This window comes from Trichomycterus rosablanca, chromosome 17, assembly GCF_030014385.1.
Source record: "Trichomycterus rosablanca isolate fTriRos1 chromosome 17, fTriRos1.hap1, whole genome shotgun sequence".
NCBI classification, from domain to species: Eukaryota; Metazoa; Chordata; class Actinopteri; order Siluriformes; family Trichomycteridae; genus Trichomycterus; species Trichomycterus rosablanca.
In genome coordinates, this window is record NC_086004.1 from 8013953 (window position 1) to 8036237 (window position 22285).

The 22285-nt window shown below is 41.1% G+C and overlaps 1 protein-coding gene across 1 annotated transcript in view; it reads left to right on the plus strand.

Moving 5' to 3' along the window:
- Positions 1-21432, plus strand: part of LOC134331466 (A disintegrin and metalloproteinase with thrombospondin motifs 7) — a 61772-nt gene extending 40340 nt beyond the window's left edge. Inside the window, exons 19-24 of the mRNA XM_063012900.1 lie at positions 1120-2436; positions 3086-3238; positions 4337-4510; positions 8110-8256; positions 11817-11958; positions 21208-21432. Coding sequence (XP_062868970.1) covers positions 1120-2436; positions 3086-3238; positions 4337-4510; positions 8110-8256; positions 11817-11958; positions 21208-21356 — 2082 coding nt within the window. The 3' untranslated portion in view covers positions 21357-21432. The remainder of the gene's footprint in view (positions 1-1119; positions 2437-3085; positions 3239-4336; positions 4511-8109; positions 8257-11816; positions 11959-21207) is intronic.
- Positions 21433-22285: the final 853 nt, after the last annotated feature.

A 22285-nucleotide genomic window follows, 5' to 3' on the forward strand; every position in this document is an offset into this window, starting at 1 on the left:
CTTCAGTTTGGATTACATCTAATCTGCATTTAAATGGATTTTCCTGCCACAAATGTTATATTTCATTTTAAAAGGAGGCAATCTGGGACAAGAACAATATGAGACAATTTTACGGATCATGCCCAAAGCACAGATCTTACCAAGCTTATGTTAATTTACTTCAGTTTCTCCTGACATTCTTTAGCACTGACTGATGTTTAGCTGTAAACTTGGTGGTTGTATGCAGATGAGTTGACTCTTGTCAAAAGCAATACGTTTTAACAAGGGAATAATTCACAAAGGTGTCAGATATTTATTTAAAATGGCTCTTTTATGCGTCCAGGTGGCGCAGCAAGATATTTTGCTAGCACACCAGTGCCGACATTCTGAACTCCTCGGCACCTGGGTAGAGTGCATAAGTGGAAAAGGGTTCCGTTAAGGGCTGCAGGAAAAAAATCAACTGCAAAAAAATCTGGGATCCCCAGCAGCGGAAGACAAATTGACTACACTAAATTGGGAGAAAATGCACATATATAAAATGACTCTTTTATTCAGTTCATTCAGTTGTATTTGAAGTAAAGATTGACAAATCATTAACAAAATAATAAATAAAAATAATTATTTGTAAATGTCGTCCAAAGCTGCATTTTTGACAAAATTCGGATTGTTCTTGTTTGGTTTATTGAAACTTCATAAATTTAGCTAATAAACCTAATTTGCAGTGGAGGTTTAATAATTTTGATTGCAACTATTCATGGATTTCATGTATATGTTTGATTGTCAGCTGCACATTCATGCTGTGAGACACCTGTTTCATCACATCACAACAATGCTTTATGGAATTAGTATTTGTTTTCTAGGAGCCTTTGTTGTTTTGTTCAAACATCCTGTTGTGGTTCAGGAATCCAGTCTGAGGTGACTGATACTTTGTGATGGGGTGCAACTTATTTGCAAATGCACAAAGGGAAGATTCGCAATTCGCATCTTGTTATGTAAATTGTTGTGACAACTCCAGGTTTAAGAATGAACACCAGTTTTTATACAAAAATACTCCACTTGAAATGAGACAGAGCGAGTGACATAACCATGAATTTATGTGGTCTTGACACCTCTAACCCTTCTTTTTTACCTCTGTTGCAGTGCTCTTTGAGCTGCGCAGGAGGCGTGGAAACACGTGAGGTTCTGTGCAGCTGGAATACCATGGTTGACTGTGATCCTCAAACCAAGCCTGCTTCTGACAAGCCATGCAATACTCAGCCATGCCCAACAATTATGGATGCTGACTGGTCTGGAAGTGGCTCATCAAGCAAGGAGGTTCTCAATGAGATAACATCAGTACTTCATCACAATCATTTATCGAAGTTTGCTTCGGAAACAGCAAGGGCACAGCCACGGGCAAGCAATGCCCTAAACAACGCCATCAGTAGCGACTTGGATCAGAATCACATTGAACCGGACAAGTCAGTTGTAAACAATGTTTTAATCGATGACTTTTACTATGACTACAACTTCATAAGGTTTCATGAGGATCTGCTGTATGATTTTGAAAATGAAGAAAACGTAGAATCAGATCACTCTGCAATGAAGCAACCTGAACCTACAGTTTACAAGGAAGAAGCAGAAACTTCCACAGCTACCTCATTAACATCTTCTTCTACAGTCCTGCCAACTGCCTCACCATCCAAGGACAAGGGTCCTCGTTTTGACCACCATGATCAGAGCTATCTGGAAGATGATTACTTCCTGCCTGTTGACACAACAGCCAGACCACGCTCTCCTGTCACCAGGCTATCTGAGAATCTGAAAAACTTGCACCAAGTTGATCTTGCACCAACTCAGGACTTAAGCACTACACAAAGCCCAGCAACAACAAATGAGGTGCCATTTAAAGAATTACCAACTTCCCCTGATGTAAAAATACCAAACATTTTTTTAAGTTCAGAGCCTCTTTATGTACATCCTACTGAAGATAAATACAATCACAAAAACATTCCCATAGAAGATTATTCAACCCTGATGCCTGTAACTCAGACGGATAATGAGGAGTTAGCTACGAAGAACAAAGGCATAAAGGTGGAGGTTGGCAAGAATGCACCTAGAGGCAAAAATGAACAAGAGGAACCTTCTTATTTATTTAGTACTGACAGTACGACAGATGCCTATAAAGTAAAATATGATGATCTCACTACTGAGAGGACTATAGCTTCAACTCTGTTACCACTGACTACAACCACAGGAGAACAAAAGGAGTCTTCACATGCTTGGACAGAGATAGATTTCAACAACATTCCTGTCCCTCCGTTCGTAGGGTTTACAAAACATTTTACCCCAGATTATTTAGAATCTCCAACTCAGGGTACCAGTGACCAGAATGACGCCATCACCTCTGACACAGTTGTAGACCCTCTGCTCCCAGCTGCAACCACAGCATTCTGGATGGCTGGCAACTGGAGCTCAGTGAGTAGTTCACGAGTGGTTCACTCTGAAATTTCACAGTCATATTAATGGCTAGCTATGCGGAATACTGATATGGAGTGGTGCCAGTAACAATATCATTTAGAAATGAGAATGCAAAATAATTTAGCACAATCAGTGATTGGAGTAAAGTTTAAAGTTTAATTAAAAAGTTAGTCGAACTTCAGAATAAAAATTTTTTGTCAAATTGGGTATGGCATTCTTGCTGCTGAAGGAGTGACCATTACTGTCTAGTTTAAACGCCAGCATAAGTGGCAGAAGAATACGTAGGCTGAGGCTCTCTGTAAGAATCTGCCTCTGGTCAATGTAAAGATGCAGTCAGCGGCGTCTTATGTGTCATAGGAGTGATGGGCTAGCCAGCAGCCATCCTTGGCCTGAACAGCTGTTATGCGATAGTGCCTATAAAATTTTTTCTTGCTGTACAGTATAATTCAAATTGGGTGTTTTAAATAATTAAAAGAAAGTTGTGTACATGAAAATGCATGTAAAAAAACAGTTTCTTTCTAACATATAAAAAACACATAGTTTTTATTATTCTCCCTTCATATTGGACTGCAGAGCATCTTTCCCACCATATAAATCATAGAAATCCTTTCATTTGGGATCCACCCACAATGCTCTTATGTTACAGTGCTCCACCAGCTGTGGGCTTGGTGCCGTTTGGAGGTCGGTGCACTGCAGCACAGGAATCCACTCGGACTGTGATATAGTGAAGAAACCAGTGCCAGCACGACGCTGCCACCTTCGACCCTGTTCTGCGTGGAGGGCAGGAGAGTGGAGCAAGGTGAGCCTACTGACTGTAATCAAACACAAAGAGTAACTAAACCAGTGACAAAACTGACATAATTGTAATTCAGCAGCCCTCTGCATAATCAGAAGTGAATTGTACATTTGGCGCTGCCTGAATACTATTTTAAATGTGTTCCACTGTCCTGATAAATATTCTTTCACTATTTTTTTTATTTAACCAGGTGTATGTTTAGAGAAAAGGGGGCAGCATTCAAATCCAACAGTTTAAGAGTACAGTATATCAAAATTCTTTATTCATTTTTGAATAGCCAAATCATCCTAAAATAAAAATTTTGCGGAAAAAGTTCTCAGTTCTATACAGAACATGTGGACTGTACTGAAAAGTCAATTTCATGCCAGAAAACCAACAAAATTTGTTAAACTCTACCAATCTACAGGGCAGAATGGGCAAAGATCTTACCAGGATTGTGCCAGAAGCTTTTTCATTAATACGAGAAGCATAAAATCAATAATATAATAGACATAAGCTAAGCTAGTTCAACATCCATATCCAAAACAGGCATTAATATAGTGTTGGATCCTTTTGCAACTAAGCTGACATCCACATTTCATCTTGATTTGTTCTATTTGGCCACTTACATACCTACTGTAGATCCTAATAAATGTACAAATTTAAAAATTGTGATGCCACCACTGACATACTGGAATATTCACTCATTCAGTCACTCATTGTCTGTTGCTGCAACTGCTTTATTCTGGTCAGTGTTGTGGTGGGTATGATTCATTGTGCAAAATGCAGGAAACACCCCGGACAGTCAATCAAACACACACAGCAAATTTTAGTTGCTTCAGTTTGCCTGACTGCATGTCTGGGAAGAAGCTAAAGCACCCAGAGGAAACCCACACAGAAACAGGGAGAACATGCAAACTCCAAATTAAAAGGACTCTGAAAATTTTAACCCAGGCCTTTTTGCTATGACAGCGCGATCCATTGCGCCAACGTGCCACCCCCTACTGGAATATGTAGTCGCAATACTTGTACAGATGTGATGGAAAGCTGGACTGACTCATTTTTTCTGTTATCAGATTAGAAAATTGCATGTAAGCAACATGTGCTGTCCTCTGTTGCCAGTGCTCGAAGAACTGTGGAGGAGGTATACAGCTGCGTGAGATCCAGTGTTATGATGTTCATGATCAAAGACTGCTCAGGCCTTTTCACTGTCAGGCGACTTCAGCACGACCCTCTGTTTATATCCCCTGCAACACTCAGCTCTGCTCGGACTGGTACACTTCATCATGGGGACAGGTGAGTCATATTTTGTTTTCTTTCTCCCTTACATCATAAATTTTTTAGTTTTTGGCGAGAGTGAGACATTGCGTCTTCACATCAAGCCGGCTGACATTAAAAGACATGCCTCGTGGAACAGTTGGGAGTCCGAGGCAGATATGTATGTGTAAAGCTGGGGTGTGTTTTGTCTCGGATGGAAATAAACAAAACTATCTCAAAGTTCACTCAAAGCCCACTCAAAATCTAAATACTGTACAGTATTAATCTCAGTCATACCATCTGTTACACTGCAAGGGTTATATGGGCAAAATGTGTGGGCTGAATAACTACTAAGTTAAAAACACATTCCTTTTTAAATACACCGATAAGGCATAACATTATGACCACCTCCTTGTTTCTACACTCACTGTCCATTTTATCAGCTCCACTTACCATATAGAAGCACTTTGTAGTTCTACAATTACTGACTGTAGTCTATCTGTTTCTCTACATACTTTTTTAGCCTGCTTTCACCCTGTTCTTCAATGGTCAGGACCCCCACAGGACCACCACAGAGCAGGTATTATTTGGGTGTTGGATCATTCCCAGCACTGCAGTGACAATGACATGGTGGTGGTATGTTAGTGTGAGTTCAGACACAGCAACGCTACTGGAGTTTTTTAACACAATGTCCACTCACTGTCCACTCTCTTAGACACACCAACACCTAGTTGGTCCACCTTGTAGATGTAAAGTCAGAGACGGTCGCTCATCTATTGCTGCTGTTTGAGTTGGTCATCTTCTAGACCTTCATCAGTGGTCACAGGACGCTGCCCACAGGGCACTGTTGGCTGGATATACTAACACACCACCACCATGTCAGTGTCACTGCAGTGTTAAAAATGACCCACCACCCAAATAATACCTACTCTGTAGTGGTCCTGGGAGAGTCCTGACCATTGAAGAACAGCATGAAAGCTGGCTAACAAAGCATGCAGAGACACAGATGGACTACAGTCAGTAATTGTAGAACTACAAAGTGCTTCTGTATGGTAAGTGGAGCTGATAAAATGGACAGTGAGCATAGAAACAAGGAGGTGGTTTTAATGTTATAGCTGATCAGTGTATATTGCTAATGTGTTTACGCCCAAAAACTTGGGCGTCACAGCAAAAATTAGACAGACGAGACAGCAGCTGAAACAGGGTATTGAGGACACAAAAGAAAGTAGAATTGCAGCTTGCAAGTCAAGAAAAAAAGGAAAGGAGTCCACATAACAATGGTCACGATTACAAAACCACATCAAACACTTGAGACAAACGAGGTGCACATGAGAACAATAAGCATGCTGTGTGGTCAGGACGGAGCTGGAGTACAGCGAGCCCAAATAAGCAACAAACAGGAAGATTGTAGGATCTGTTTTTACTCAGTGCTTCCTCATTACAGATGCAAAGTATCCGGTATGAGAATAAAATAAACAAACAATATTTTTTACGGACAGCAGAATCTAATATTCTTCCCACTACTGTCTGCATAATAAACTCATACCCAGAGCTCAACATTTCAGCAACATTGTTTTGTGATTAAAGCCTCCTGGTCTAGCTTATGGTGAGTAATTGCTATTTAACAGCAAATGTTTCTTTTTCAACTAAGTTGTTGACAATCATTCCAACACTTGTCTATTTCTACTTATCCTCCCATTATTACTAGATTAGAAGGGTGAGTACTTGTGCTGCCACAAAAGTTTACAAATGTCGTATAGCTCTGAGCTCTCCTTGTTTATCAGAGCAAGAGAAAGTTCACATTTATCCATTAATCAAGTTGAAGAGAAATAAACAAGCAGAAGAAAATGTGATTGTCCACATTTCTTTAGACCAGGGTTTTTCAAACTTTTTTCTAGTGAACACATTTTGTCCATGATTTACATGATCCAGGCAACACAAACAATGCATCTTACTCTCCCTCTCTCTCTCTTTCTCTCTTTCTGTACAATCTGGTCCCACTGTGGTTTACAAGATGTAACATAAAGCCTCCATAAGGGGTGACACTGACATGGTGCAGTGACACTGACATGGTGGTGGTGTGTTAGTATATCCAGCCAACAGTGCCCTGCGTCCACATAATTGTCCATGACAATTTTGAAACAACCTTGTAAACTGATGAATCTTGTGTATTGAGTAACTACCGTTCCTGTCATGAATGTAACCAAAGTGTAAAACATGACGTTAAAATCCTAATAAACAAACAAACACGACTCGGGCAACACAAACAATGCATCTTACTCTCCCTCTCTCGTTCTCTGTACAATCTGGTCAATGGTGGCTAGGTGGGTAGCACTGTCGCCTCACAGCAAGAAGGTCCTGGGTTCGATCCCCCGGTGGGGCGGTTCGGGTCCTTTCTGTGTGGAGTTTGCATGCTCTCCCCATGTCCACATGGATTTCCTCTGGGTGCTCCGGTTTCCTCCCACAGTCCAAAGACATGCAAGTGAGGTGAATTGGAGATACAAAATTGTCCATGACTGTGTTTGATATACCCTTGTGAACTGGTGAATCTTGTGTAATGAGTAACTACTGTACAGTTCCTGTCATGAATGTAACCAAAGTGTAAAACATGACATTAAAATCCTAATAAACAAACAAACAAACACTGTACAATCTGGTCCCACTGTGGTTTACAAGATGTAACATAAAGCCTCCACAAGGGGGCATTCACATACAAGTTCAATTATTATTATTTTACTCTGTGACCCATTTTTTCAGCTCATTGTTTAAAAACCCGTTTTAGACATTCTAAACTCTCAGTGTAAAAGAGGTGTTGATGGGTACAATCGCAACCGTAGTATCATAAGATGCTTGCCGTACATTAGCATGGAAGCCTGTTATGTTTTTATTAGTGAGCTGTAAAGATCAGAATTATCCAGACTACGGTTCTCTCTGTGGTTCATTATTTATGCAACAGCTGGACATTAAACTTTGGTGCTGGAGATGGCAAAGAGGACAAACAAATAGATCCTTTACCAAATCAAACCCAAACTTTCACTTGGAGGCCCAGACAGTCAAACTGAAACTGTTTTATTTTGAGTACATAAGAAAAAACAATTCATTTGGAAAAGACAATTATGCTTTGGAAGAGTTTAAGGTAAAAAAGGAAGAGGACGGCCAGCAACATTATGGATGGATAACATTAGAGGAACAATAAATGATCCATTAAGAAAGCAAAAGCACATTTTGGAGCATATGGTTGTTAGGAGTCTGCATCAGCTTGACGGCACTGATAATAATGTTAGTAAAAAAGGAATTAATAATAATAAATGTTTGGTGGAAAATAAATTGTTGCAGTTGAAATGCTAACAAGCCAACCCAGATCTGTCTACTAAGGATGCTATTTAAGTCTTACACAATTTTATTGACTGTTTATTTAAAAATTCTGGTTCATTGTGTTCTTCGTTCACTTTCACTAATTAAATACTGTAAAGAATAACCAGGGGTGTCCAAACTTTTGCATTTGACTTTAACACAGCTACTGTTATGTAGGTGGAAGTAGCAGCTTATTTAACTTGGTGTTTTTACATACTTGTTTCTGTGCGTTCTTGATCAATAGGAAAAAGCTCACATCACTACAACCTCATGTATTTCCACAGTGTTCAGAGCTGTGTGGTGGTGGAGAGCAGCAGAGATTGGTCACATGTCCTGAAGATGCCGTATGTGATGAGGCACTGAAACCCAACACTATTCAGAAATGCAACGAGCAGCCCTGCACCCAGTGGGTGACCGGGTCCTGGGGTCAGGTGAGCATCATGTCAAACCTTTTATATAGTCAAATCTGGCTAGGTTGAAGAGTGGGTAGACGTGTGGATGACCTCACTGTGATTTGACTTTGACTTGTCTTTGTGATTAACAACAGAATTAAGTCTATGATAGTGGTACCATCTGTATGAGCTGCTTTTTTGCACAGCAGCCTCTGAACTTAGAACAGTTTTTAATCCTACTTTAGCTGCCATTCGTAGAATTGCTTCAGTTTAAAGGGCTCTTTGCAAGGGTCAAGACAGTCAAAGTCTCACTTTTATGTACCCATTGTAAGACCTAACAGTTTAGAAAGGACTCTAGCTGTGGTCTTTTGATTACACACATTTAGCGAAGGGACCCCACACTCTTTGGCTAAACACCAGCTGTGGTAATTTGTATGCAAAACTTCATTAAACTCAATAATTATCTGATTTATTTTATTGTGATTCAATCTCATTGACTCCCCAAGGTAGCTCATATGCACCACGGCCAAAAATACTGTAATAATACTGATGTAAGGTATTAGAGGTAACGCATAAACTGTGAGTTTAACTGGCTGTCTGCGATTTGCTAATAAAATGCCATTTTTGTGATGTAACAACCAGGCAATGTCTCTCTGCTCGATGACTGCTTGCAAGGGGCCTTGTTGGCCTTTATAGTTTAGCAGAAGGTGCTATTACTGGTCTTATTACTTAGCGAACCATGGTGCCTGTTCACAGCAGTACATTTTCTTTTTGTAGACCCCAAGCTGTGAAAGTATGTGTGGAGGTCCAATCTCTATGGTTACACTATCATCTATGTTGGCAATTTAATATGTTGACATTTTGTTATTAAAAATCTACCACCCGTCAAGACATCAATAGAAAACATAAAATAGTTCACACAAACCATTTGCTCTTTCAAAGATGGCAGCACCATATGTAATGCTAGCTGAGGCAGTCCATTCTTAAATATACACTGATCAGTCATAAGATTAAAACCACCTCCTTGTTTCTACTCTTATTGTCCATTTTATCAGCTCCACTTACCATATAGAAGCACTTTGTAGTTCTACAGTTACTGACTGTAGTCCATCTGTTTCTCTATATACCTTTTGAGCCTGCTTTCACCCTGTTCTTCAAAGGTCAGGACCACCACAGAGCAGGTATTATTTAGGTGGTGGATGATTCTCAGCACTGCAGTGACACTGACATGGTGGTGGTGTGTTAGTGTGTGTTGTGCTGGTATGAGTGGATCAGACACAGCAGCGCTACTGGAGTTTTATTTAATACCGTGTCCACTCACTGTCCACTCTGTTAGACACTCCTACCTAGCTTGTCCACCTTGTAGTTGTAAAGTCAGAGACGATCGCTCATCTATTGCTGCTTTGAGTTTGAGTTGGTCATCTTCTAGACCTTTATCAGTGGTCACAGGACACTGCCCACGGGGTGCTGTTGGCTGGATATTTTTGGTTGGTGGACTATTCTCTGTCCAGTAGTGACAGTAAGTTGTTTAAAAACTCTATCAGCGCTGCTGTGTCTGATCCACTCACACCAGCACAACACACACTAACACACCACCACCTTGTCAGTGTCACTGCAGGGGCTAACAAAGCATGCAGAGAAACAGATGGACTACAGTCAGTAATTGTAGAACTACAACGTGCTTCTATATGTGGAGCTGATAATATGGACAGTGAGTGTAGAAACATGGAGGTGGTTTTAATGTTATGGCTGATCAGTGTAGATTGTGAAGCACTTTTCTTTAGCAAATATCTGCCCCAAATTTTCTCATGTATGACAAAACGTTCCTAAACAGTACATGTAAAACATTACATTAAAGAACAAGGCACAGAAAAGGAGGCATCTAAATTCACATGGTCACTGTGAGCCCTTGGTGCTTCTCAACAATGAGTCATGATGAGTGTAGCGTGGCCTCTGTGGCATCTTGAATCCCAGCTTACGTCAACACTGCCACATATTGCTCCGGAGCTTTTGTGTTCTTCTGCTCCCGGCATGTGCTGCTTAGATGGAACAGGGTTGCATGGCTACACCATGTGTTTTCTGTGCTCGATTCAAAATCTATTTCCTTTTATTTCCTTTCAGGGTTGATTCCCTTTATTATTGCCGTATTTGATCTCCTTGCAGTCCAAGGCACTCTCAAATGTCTTCCCCATCACCACAGTTTGGAAGATTCTTTGGGTCATAAATTACTACTGGGAAACCATAGCATTGGCTGTACAGACCTTTGTTGACAATGTGATGTTTCTGCTTTTTAGTATGCTGTGCAGGTTTAAAATAGCTTTTCATCCCAAGAGTGCATATCTTTTAGTTTCATATCCACAGTCATCATATTTAAACCTAAAAAATAAATGAATCAATCTGCTTTTATAATTTCACCCTCTATTAGCCAGGAAGTTGTCTGATTGGGTGCTATGATCTTAGTTTTATTTTAATGTTGAGCTTCAAGTCAGCTTTTGCACTCATTCACCTTCATCAAGAGGCTTCTTAATTCTTCTTCACTTTCTAGCCTCATGTGGTATCGTCTGCCTATTTAAGCCTGTTGACATTTCTTCAGGCGGTCTTAATTACGGCTGTCGATTCATCCAGCCTGGCGTTTGGCATGATATACTTTTAAGTGTTGCTTCTTGACCCACATACAGATTAATCAGGAGACTCATGGTCTGGTACTCTTGACATAGAACTTGACATAATTTGTTGTGATTCACAATGTTAAAGTAGATGTTTTTCTGGAACTATCTTTCTAGCGAAATGCCTCTTTGCAAACCAGCTTGCACTTCTGGTAGTTCTCAGTTCAGATATTTTAAAAGCCTAGCTTGCAGAATCTTGAGCATTACCATGACCTAACCTGTGAAATAAGCACAATTGTTTTGTACTTTGAACACACTTTAGCATTGCCTTTCTTTGGCATTGGAATGTAAACTGATGTTTTCAGTCCCAAACTGTTGAGGTTTCCACTTTGCAGGCATACTGAGTACAAACACTATTATCTTTCAGAAAACTGAAATTCCATTACCCCTGCTAGCTTAATAGCAATGCCAGGATGTCTCCATGAAAGTTCGTTTGGACAAAGAAGTGTGTGTCCTTCAGTCCGTCAATCCCAGAAAGAGGCTAGAGAGAGGATTTTGTTTGCACTGTAAAGCAGAAAAGCCAAAAAAGCGAGCAGTAAAGTTGTTTTTCATTGGTTGTTTTATTGCTCACACCACACCCCACCTGCTACAAGATGTACATTTACATTTTTGGCATATAGCAGACGCTTTCATCCAAAGCAACTTACAATTGTGACAGTATACAATCTAAGCAATTGAGAGTTAAGGGCCTTGTTCAAGGCCCAAGGGTTGCAACCTGGCAGAGGTGAGGCTTTAACCGGCAACCTTCTGATTACTAGTCCAGTACCTTAACCACTAGGCTACAACTGCCCTTCCGCAAGATGTAAGTTGCGGAAATCATTCAAAGTCAAATAATTATATACTTGTCTCTTACGATAATGTAGCATCCCAAAACTGTATCATTCATAATGAAGCTCATAAATAACTCAAATCTTATGCTGCATGTCTTGGTAGTGCTCGGTGACCTGCGGTGGAGGTGTACAGCGCCGTCTGGTGAAGTGTGTGAACATAAAGGCGGAGGAAGAGGAAAAGGAGGACGTCCAGTGCGATCATGAACCTTGGCCTGAAAACACACGCCAATGTAACCTACACGACTGTGAGTAGCGTGCTTATAAGATAAGATGATAAGCTATCCTTTATTTGTCATATATACATATACAGTTGTACAGTACAATGACATTCCTTCTTCACATATCCCAGCTTATTTGGAAGCTGGGGTCAGAGCGCAGGGTCAGCCATCATACGGTGCCCCTGGAGCAGACGGGGTTAAGGGCCTTTCTCAAGGACCCAACAGTGGCTGCACAGAGCCTTGATTTGAACCGATCTTTCAATTGATATCCCAAAGCTCTACCCACTAGCCTACCACTGTCCCAACTAGTCATGATGTGGTCGTTTGTTCACACGCAGGCAGGTGACAAATTAAAGAAAAATTGGAATAACAAAGAATGATTTAAGAAACAGAACCAAGGTGGAGACTTCCAGTAAGGAACACAGCATTATACAAAGGACCGAGATGGCTTGGCACCCTGTCCTGGGAGTGAGTCCGGGCAAACGTGATGGAAAAAGTGGTGGAAAAACATGAAAATGAAGTAACTGATTTAATACACTTGTAATTAATAGGTGTGGTTGAAGTAACTATAATTAGGAGGGGTGTGTGCATACTTTTGGTCATACAATGCTTCTTTATTCATGAGCAGGTTAAAGTTTGCTAAAGCTCTTACTGGCAAATATTCTGATAGAAAAGTAATACCTGCATGCTGCTTTCATTTACAACACATTTACATTTTAAGCAGTTGATATACGCCTGAGTGGTCCACGAGTCAGTGTAGCTCTTTCACCAAACCGCTCTGTGTGAAATTATTACATTTTATTGAAATGCAAATGAGATAGAAAAGCAAAGACCATTTAAAAAAAATCTTCCTCTGAAAATGAACCAATCCTACCCAGTACTGAAATGTCAGTGAGAAGATTTTCAGTTTCATCTAAGCCGATTTAGGAGGCTTAGGGTTATCAAAAACGTCAGTGAGAATAGTTAATGTATCTTAGATTTTGTGTCAGGAAAGGCTTTGAGTCTGCAAAATCTGTGGAATTTACAGAAGCTTGTTATTAAGGCTGATATGCTTCATCAAAAGTGCATCCAAAAGCAGCAGCAGCTTTTTAGATGTCCATCAAACAATGTGGTGGGGAGCAAACACCAGAGATAAAGCACAACGTTTATGAGGCATTGTTCAAAGCTTAATGTAAAGCTACGAGTTATAAATAATTCCTTAAAGTTCTCTCAAACTTCATTTATCATTTATTGTCTAAAGACACTGTTTTGGTACATTAATAATAATAATAGATTTAAAATTGGAGAAGGGATGACATGAAACTGTTCAAATAACATTTATTAGTGCTGGCACTGATCTGATACTCTGTATCGGTATCGGTCCGATATTGGAAGGATATCGGAAGGAAAAAGTGTAATCCGATCTGATACTGTTGGGTACCGGGGTGTGTCCTACCTTTCGCTGAGTGTCAGAACCACCGCGACCCCTAATAGAATGAAGCGGTGGTAAAACAAACAATGAATGAATATTACAACAACAGTAAACAGTACTCACTCACTTTCTTAACCGCTTATCCAATTAGGGTCACCAGGGGGGGTGCTGGACCCTATCCCAGCTTTTCTATGGACTCAAGGCACTCAGTCCATCGCAGGGCAGACACACACACATGCACACACCCATTCACCTATAGGACAATTCAGTGTCTCCAATTAACCTGCCTGCATGTGTTTGGACTGTGGGAGGAAACCGGAGCTCCCGGAGGAAACCCACGCAGACACGGGGAGAACATGCAATCTCCGCACAGAAAGGACCCGGACCGCCCCGCCTGGGGATCAAACCCAGGACCTTCTTGCTGTGAGGCGACAGTGCTACCCACCGAGCCACCGTGCCACCCGTAAACAGTACTTAATAAACCAAATGTGAAAAAAATCTAGCTATGTTAGAGTTTCATGCAGTCTACACTGAGTTAAAAAAGAAAATTATTATATTGCCAAAAGTATGTGGACACCCCAACTAATTAGTACGTTCAGATGTTTTAGCTACTACCCATTGCTCACGTGTGTGAAATCAATGAAAATGGCACATGATTGGCTATGGTTGAGGGAGGGGGCAAGTGGTCTAGCCCCTGTGATGGATTAGCGTCCTGTCCGGGGTGTGTGACGAGGAGCCGTTACGATCCTGACCAGGATAAAGCGATGGTTAAACATGAATATGTGTTACCATACTGAAAGCATTTTTCAGTGTGGGTGAAAGGTAATGGTGTAAATGCTTGCACATGAGTTTTGAGTTATCTATCTAATTTCCTGAGTGCTGCAAACCCATTGTTTTAAAGCATGTTTCCGTTCTATGAATACTCAGTGAGTGTGTACTGTATTTTCCTTCCAATCTATTTTTGATACCGACATTGTTTTCGACCAAACTTTTAATAGCAATGTTTTATTTTGTCTCGGGTGACAGTATCTAGCTGGACTCATTGCTTATCTTATATTAGATAGGAAGAAAAGATACCAGGTCCTTATGTAAACCAGAAATAAATATTTAATGACCATTCTAACTAACTGTTTATTGGCTGAAAAAAATACACAGATAAGATTCTGTTTTTATTTAGTAACCAGTGACATACTAAAGTAAAACAACAAAAGGTTTGCGGTTGCACCTCCACATAAAAAAAACTTTCTTCCCCACCTGTTTTCAGGCAAACTACTTTTGCTAGATATTTATCTATATTAAAGTTTCCACCTCTCAAAATTACTTTAAAATATAACCACTATTCTTTTGGCAAGGCTTTCTCACCACAGAAGGCCTGGCTGATGATTAATGCTCCACTTTATCCCATAAGTTTCAGTAGGATTGATGTCAGAACTGATGTGTGGACCAGTGACGTTTCTTCACACCATATATCTTTAAATCAAGTCTTAGAAAAATTATTTTATGTAATTAATTACTAGCATCTTACACCAACGAGGCATAACATTATGACCACAGACAGGTGAAGTGAATAACACTGATTATTTCTTCATCACGGCACCTGTTAGTAGGTGGGATATATTAGTCAGCAAGTAAACATTTTATCCTCAAAGTTGATGTGTTAGAAGTGGAAAAATGAGCAAGCATAAGGATTTGAGCGAATTTAACAGGTGCCAAATTGTAATGCCTAGACGACTGCAGCTCTTGTGGGGTGTTCCCAGTCTGCAGTGGTCAGTATCTATCGAAAGTGGTCCAAGGAAGGAACAGTGGTAAACCGGCCACAGGGTCATGGGCGGCCAAGGCTCATTGATGCACATGGGGAGCGAAGGCTGGTCTGTGTGGTCCGATCCAACAGACGAGCTACTGTAGCTCAAATTGCTGAAGAAGTTAATGCTGGTTCTGATAGAAGGGTGTTAGAATACATGCCTTGACAGGTCAGGGCTGTTTTGGCAGCAAAATGGGGACCAACACATTATTAGCAAGGTGGTCATAATGTTGTGCCTGATCTGTGTATATTGACAATAATAATAGCGAGGGAAATATAATATACAATTTGTTACTGGAGGTTTGGGATGAAACGCAGCCCATTTTACTCACTGCTGTGGCTGCTTCAGTTTGGTCCCACCATTGTAATACCTTTCTACTCACATTTAAAACATAATCCCTGACATGTTTCTCCAGATATTTCATCTCATTAGAGATTAAGTCTGTCCCTGTGTGATTAGTAAATGATCTATAGTAGCTGCAGTTAAGCTCCAATTTTGGCACATATAGCTTGGAATGTTTGTCTGTTTGTTTATTAGGATTTTAACGTCATGTTTTACACTTTTTGGTTACATTCATGACAGGAACAATAGTTACTCATTACACAAGATTTTTCAGTTCACAAGGTTACATCAAACACAGTCTTGGTCAATTTAGTGTCTCCAATTCACCTTACATGTATGTCTTTGGACTGTGGGAGGAAACCGGAGCACCCGGAGGAAACCCACGCGGACATGTGGAGAACATGCAAACTCCACACAGAAAGGACCCGGACCACCCCACCTGGGGATCGATACCAGGACCTACTTGCTGTGAGGTGACAGTGCTACCCACCGAGCCACCGTGCCGCCCTAGCTTGGAATGCAGTTAGCAGCAATTCTCAGAGGAAAGCTCAGCTGTACTACTTTTCTGTGAAGTTAATCTTAGCTGACTAGGTTATCAAAGCATTTATGTCAAGTACATTTATATTCATCTCTTTACATGTATGAAATTTAAAAGCATTTGCTGGTCTGTAAGTATACTTTTATGATTAGTCTGAGAATGTGTCCTTGATTTTTTTAAAATGCAACAACAAAACCCATGAAAAATGCATCTTTAATGGAGGTCGAGCTTTTGTATGCTCCTAGTGGGAATAATTGTCTCTGGAATAACAAACAGAACGCCAATCAGCTTGTGCTACCTAATGAGGTTGAGTTCATATAATGAAACTAATTGCATCCTACTGAATCCAAATTCTATTCAGAAACAATAAGTCTCATAAAAACCTACTTTATATGGAAATATACATTTGCTGCTGTGAAGGTCAGGGTTGCATTTCCAATTTTTCAACACCTTAGATCATAGAGACACTATTCCACAGTTCTGTTTGCGCTTTACTGCTTAGTGTTTGTTGGAAGCAATTTATGATACTACACAAGGAGAACGTTTTATGTCCAGAATTGCTTGAATATCCAACTTCATATATTTAGAATTGTTGCAGTCCCTACAGGATGTGAGTGGGAGGGTGTAACCTTTGAGGCAGAGGGCTCAAGTGTTCAAAACTGAGAAAATGGTATATCTCCCAATGGCCCATAACCTTCTGGCTGAGGGTCATGCTATTTTATTTTCTACTGGAATAAATAATGCAAATGCAGGATGTGTGTGTGTGTGTGTGTGCTGAGGCATATTTTAACACACTGTACAATGAAAGGAAAAGCTTTTTGTTGCTTTTTTCCAAGGGTATGTTGCATATTTTAAAATAACATTTTAAAACATGGATATGCATGACAAATAAGCCCACCCCTTCTGTTCCCCCAACATCAGGTATGAGCATTATAAATGTACACTATTTTATTTACTATTTAATTGATGCATTTTCTTCCTTTTTCTCCCAATGCTTAGCTTAGCCATTTAGGTTTCCGCTAGTGGGGACCCTGTTCACGTCCAAGGAGGGTACATTTCCCTGTGACATGCGCCTAGGTGAATTCATGTGTGAGGCCAATATCGTGCATGGAGAGTCAGGCACTGATCACCACGTTCATCCACTTCTGTACAGGTGCCTGTGTGTGTGGATGTGTTTGCCTTGTGATGGACCTGTCTGGGGTGTTTCCTACCTTTCGCTCAGTGAATTGCACCCCCTGTGACCCTGATCAGGACAGAGTGGTGGTACAACTGACAATAAGTAAATGAGTTAATAATCTGGTTCTATTATCAGTGACACTTTGGCATGTACACTGATCAGCCATAACATTAAAACCACCTTGTTTCTACACTCACTGTCCATTTTATCAGCTCCACTTTGAAGTTCTACAATTACTGACTGTAGTCCATCTGTTTCTCTGCATGCTTTGTTAACCCCCTGTCATGCTGTTCTTCAGTGGTCAGGACTCTCCCAGGACCACCACAGAGTAGGTATTATTTAGGTGGTGGATCATTCTTAGCACTGCAGTGACACTGACATGGTGGTGGTGTGTTAGTGTGTGTTGTGCTGGTATGAGTGAATAAGACACAGCAGCGCTGATGGGGTTTTAAACACCTCACTGTCACTGCTGGACTGAGAATAGTCCACCAACTAAAAATATCAAGCCAACAGCGCCCCGTGGGCAGCGTCCTGTGACCGCTGATGGTCTAGAAGATGACAAAATCAAACAGCAGCAATAGATGAGCGATCGTCTCTGACTTTACATCTACAAGGTAAACCAACTAGGTAGGAGTGGACAGTGAGTGGACACGGTATTTAAAAACTCCAGCAGGGCTGCTGTGTCTGATCCACTCATACCAGCACAACACACACTAACACACCACCACCATGTCAGTGTCACAGCAGTGCTGAGAATCATCCACCACCTAATTAATACCTGCTCTGTGGTGGTCCTGTGGAGGTCCTGACCATTGAAGAACAGAGTGAAAGCAGGCTAAAAATGTATGTAGAGAAACAGATGGACTACAGTCAGTAATTGAAGAACTACAAAGTTCTTCTATATGGTAAGTGGGGCTGATAAAATGGACAATGAGTGTAGAAACAAGGAGGTGGTTTTAATGTTATGACTGATCAGTGTAGTGTGGGTACAGAAAAGCTTTAGGGACCTGGTTTTAGCTCTAATTTAGTTTAGTTCTGATAAAAGGGCATATATTTTGGATCCCTTAGACAGTACATACTTTTTGCCATGTCTGTAAGCAAAGGCATTAAATCAGGGGCGTCAGACTGCAGGAAACAGGTCAAATGAAAATAGCTGATGAGTTAAATCAGGTGTTAAACGAGTTAGAATGATACACTCCTCTATGCCCTATCCCTGCAGGGTTGAAATCTAACTCCCTTTATCTAACAGCACAAGACAGCTTTAACTGGCAGATAATTAAATGTTCTGGAGCCAAGACACCCACCTTCCGGCAGCCATACCTGAACACAGCTGTGCCTCTGCTACAGCAGAAACTTAATGAACCCTGAGACAAATAAGCCACTTCTTTCTCTTATCACCACACCGTGTACTTTATCCTGCACTGAAATAGAACCGACCACAATAGATTCCTCCCTGCAGGAGGCAACGTCTCATAGTTCATGTTTAGTTGAGGAGTGCAAGAGCAGGAAATGGTGCATTATGGGAGGCTGTAGTAGTTGTGCTCTTAGTCCTCAGCCCCAGGGTCATGTCAGTATACTATTTGATCTGGCAGCATGGGAAAATTGTGCTGTGTTGACAGTTGCAAGACTTCACATGAATGAATTCTTCTGTCTGAGAAATGAGGAAGAGTAGTGGTACACAGTTCCAGACAGATTTTATTAGAAAGAAAAAATATGAAGTGTACATTTGTACTGAAGCTTTTCTCCTCAGTGTATGAAAGTGATTACAGCTCTCAGTTAATTTAGGGTGGATATACCCTGTAATTTTCATGCTGTCAGCTCCGGGTCTAGACTTAGCAGTGCATCTGATACCAAGCAAGCTGTAAAAAATTTTTTGTGTGTCATAGCTTGTGCTTTGTGTTTAACATTGCAAAGAAACAGTTTCCTCTCTGCCTTACATTTTGCAGATGCTATCTTTAAAAGATCTACCCTACAAATTACCTTATTTACCATAATCTGCATTTCCTTTCAATTCACACCCCACCATAATACAATACTGTCACTTTTAGTGGAAAACATTGTATTAAATTGTAGAAAATGTAAAATAAATCAATGTTTACTAATCATCTTACACTTTTGGCCCCCACTGTTGGTGACTGTATTGAGTTAAATACACATTTGTTGTTTCTGGCTGCTCCAGTATTTTAGGAGTTGCCACAGCAGATCACTTTGGTCTTTATTCCATGATTTGGCACAGTGTTGGATGCCCTTCCTGACACAACCCTCCTTATTTTTATCTGGGCTTCGGACTCAAAGGCTTGGATATTTGGAGTTCAGTTTATTCCATCAGACCAAAGAATCGTTTTCTTTATGTTTATGAGTCTTGTACATGCCATTTAGCAAACTCAAAAACCAAGGCTCTTCTTGTCCGGATTCCCAATGTTATTACACAGCCAACTCTAAAAAAGTTTAATGTTGTAACAAGCTTTATCCTTTTTATTTTTTTTATTTTGAGACCACTGTGGTCCTGGGAACACCTAAGAGCCATAGACATTGTTTTATATCCTTGCCCTGATCTATGGAGGACAATAGAGGTCTGATTACTTTTTGAATCCTCTGTATTGATGCAGGGCGGCACGGTGGCTTGGCGGATAGCACTGTCGCCTCACAGCAAGAAGGTCCTTGGTTCGATCCCCAGGCGGGGTGGTCCATGTCCTTTCTGTGTGGAGTTTGCATGTTCTCCCCGTGTCTGCGTGGGTTTCCTCCGGGAGCTCCGGTTTCCTCCCACAGCCCAAAGACATGCAGTCAGGTTAATTGGAGACATTGAATTGCCCTATAGGTGAATGGGTGTGTGTATGTGTGTCTGCCTGTCTGCCCTGCGATGGACTGGCGCCCCGTCCAGGGTGTTACTGTGTGCCTTGCGCCCATTGAAAAGCTGGGATAGGCTCCAGCACCCCCCTGCGACCCTAATTGGATAAGACAGTGAGTGAGAGAGTGAGTGTATTGATGCAGCAACTCAGATTATTACTCTGGTGGTGCAGAGGTCTATAATGTCATTTACCTTTTTGGGAAAAAAAAAATTCATTGTTTTTGTGTAGGCCACCTTTACACCAATTAAAGAGCACATGGAATGGTTGTCTTTTGCCAAGGTCAAGAAGAAAATCCAAACTAACACCCTATACTGAGAAGACATTTGTTTTGATGGTCAAATAGAATCCAAGAACTGCTTATGAGATCTGCCTTGAATTAGAAGCTGCTGAAACATGGGTAATACTGTCATTTTAACACACTGTACCCACTAATTGGGACCCCGATCGCGTCCAATGAGGGTGTCTTTGCCTGAATAATGCTGTGATGCGTGCATAGGTGCATTCGCGTGTGAGGCCAGTCTCGTGCATGGAGAGTCAGGCACTGATCTCCACGTTCCTCCTCTTCTGTACAGGCACCTGTGTGTGTGTGCGTGTGTGTGTGTGTGTGTGTGTGTGTTTGCCCTGTGATGGACTGACGACCTGTCTAGGGTGACCAGGACAGAGTGGTGGTACAACTGAAAATGAATGAATAATTGGGGACAGTGGTAGCCTAGTGGGTAGAGCTTATCCTTGCCCTGATCTATGGAGGGCAATAGAGGTTTGATTACTTTTTGAATCCACTGTATTGATGCAGCAACTCATCATTTAAGAAGCACATGGAATGGTTGTCTTCTGCAAGGGTCAAAAAGAAAATCCAAACTAACACCCTATACTGAGAAGACATTCGTTTTGATGGTCAGATAGAATCCAAGAACTGATTATGAGATCTGCCATGAATTAAAAGCTGCTGAAACATGGGTAATACTGTCCATAGTCAAGCGAGCTAAATATCACCAAGAGATTAAAGGCTTCTGAGCCTCCAAGATCAGCATCAAGGAAACAAGGACAAAACAGGAGCAGAGTCTCATGACTCATTTCCCATTTTTAAGCACATCTTGCTTTGCAAACAAAGTAAATTAGGATCCTGATGCTGACTAATTTGTATCTGTGTTTTCCAGGCCAGGTGTGTTCGAATGACCGTCTAAAATTCAGTTTCTGCCAGAAGCTCCAGTGGCTCGGCCAGTGTGAACAGCCTACAGTTCGATCCCAGTGCTGCAAAACCTGTGAACGACACAACCGCAGCAACGATTGTGCCAGCCGCCGCTAAAGTGGAAATAACAGCTGGATGAATGACGAATATAACCAGCAAATATGTCTCTTTTTTCTGAGTATGCACAACAATTATAAGGAATCAACATTGTTCATGACAGGCTTTAACATACACTGATCAGCCATAACATTAAAACCACCTCTGTGTTTCTACACTCACTGTCCATTATATCAGCTCCACTTAATAGAAGCACTTTGTAGTTCTACAATTACTGACAGTAGTCTATATGTTTCTCTACATACTTTTTTAGCCTGCTTTCACCCTGTTCTTTAATGGTCAGGACCCCCACAGGACCACCACAGAGCAGGTATTATTTAGGTGGTGGATGATTCTCAGCACTGCAGTGACACTGACATGGTGGTGGTGTGTTAGTGTGTGTTGTGCTGGTATGAGTGGATCAGACACAGCAGCGCTGCTGGAGTTTTTAAATACCATGTCCACTCACTGTCCACTCTATTAGACACTCCTACCTAGTTGGTCCACCTTGTAGATGTAAAGTCGCTCATCTGTTGCTGCTGTTTCAGTTGGTCATCTTTTAGACCTTCATCAGTGGTCACATGACGCTGCCCACGGGGCGCTGTTGGCTGGATATATTTTTGGTTGGTGGACTATTCTCAGTCCAGCAGTGACAGTGAGGTGTTTAAAAACTCCATCAGCACTGCTCTGTCTTATCCACTCATACCAGCACAACACACACTAACACACCACCACCATGTCAGTGTCACTGCAGTGCTGAGAATGACCCACCACCCAAATAATACCTGCTCTGTAGTGGTCCTGGGAGAGTCCTGACCATTAAAGAACAGCATGAAAAGGGGCTAACAAAGCATGCAGAGAAACAGATGGACTACAGTCAGTAATTGTAGAACTACAAAGTAGTTTCTTCTATATGGTAAGTGGAGCTGATAAAATGAACAGTGAGTGTA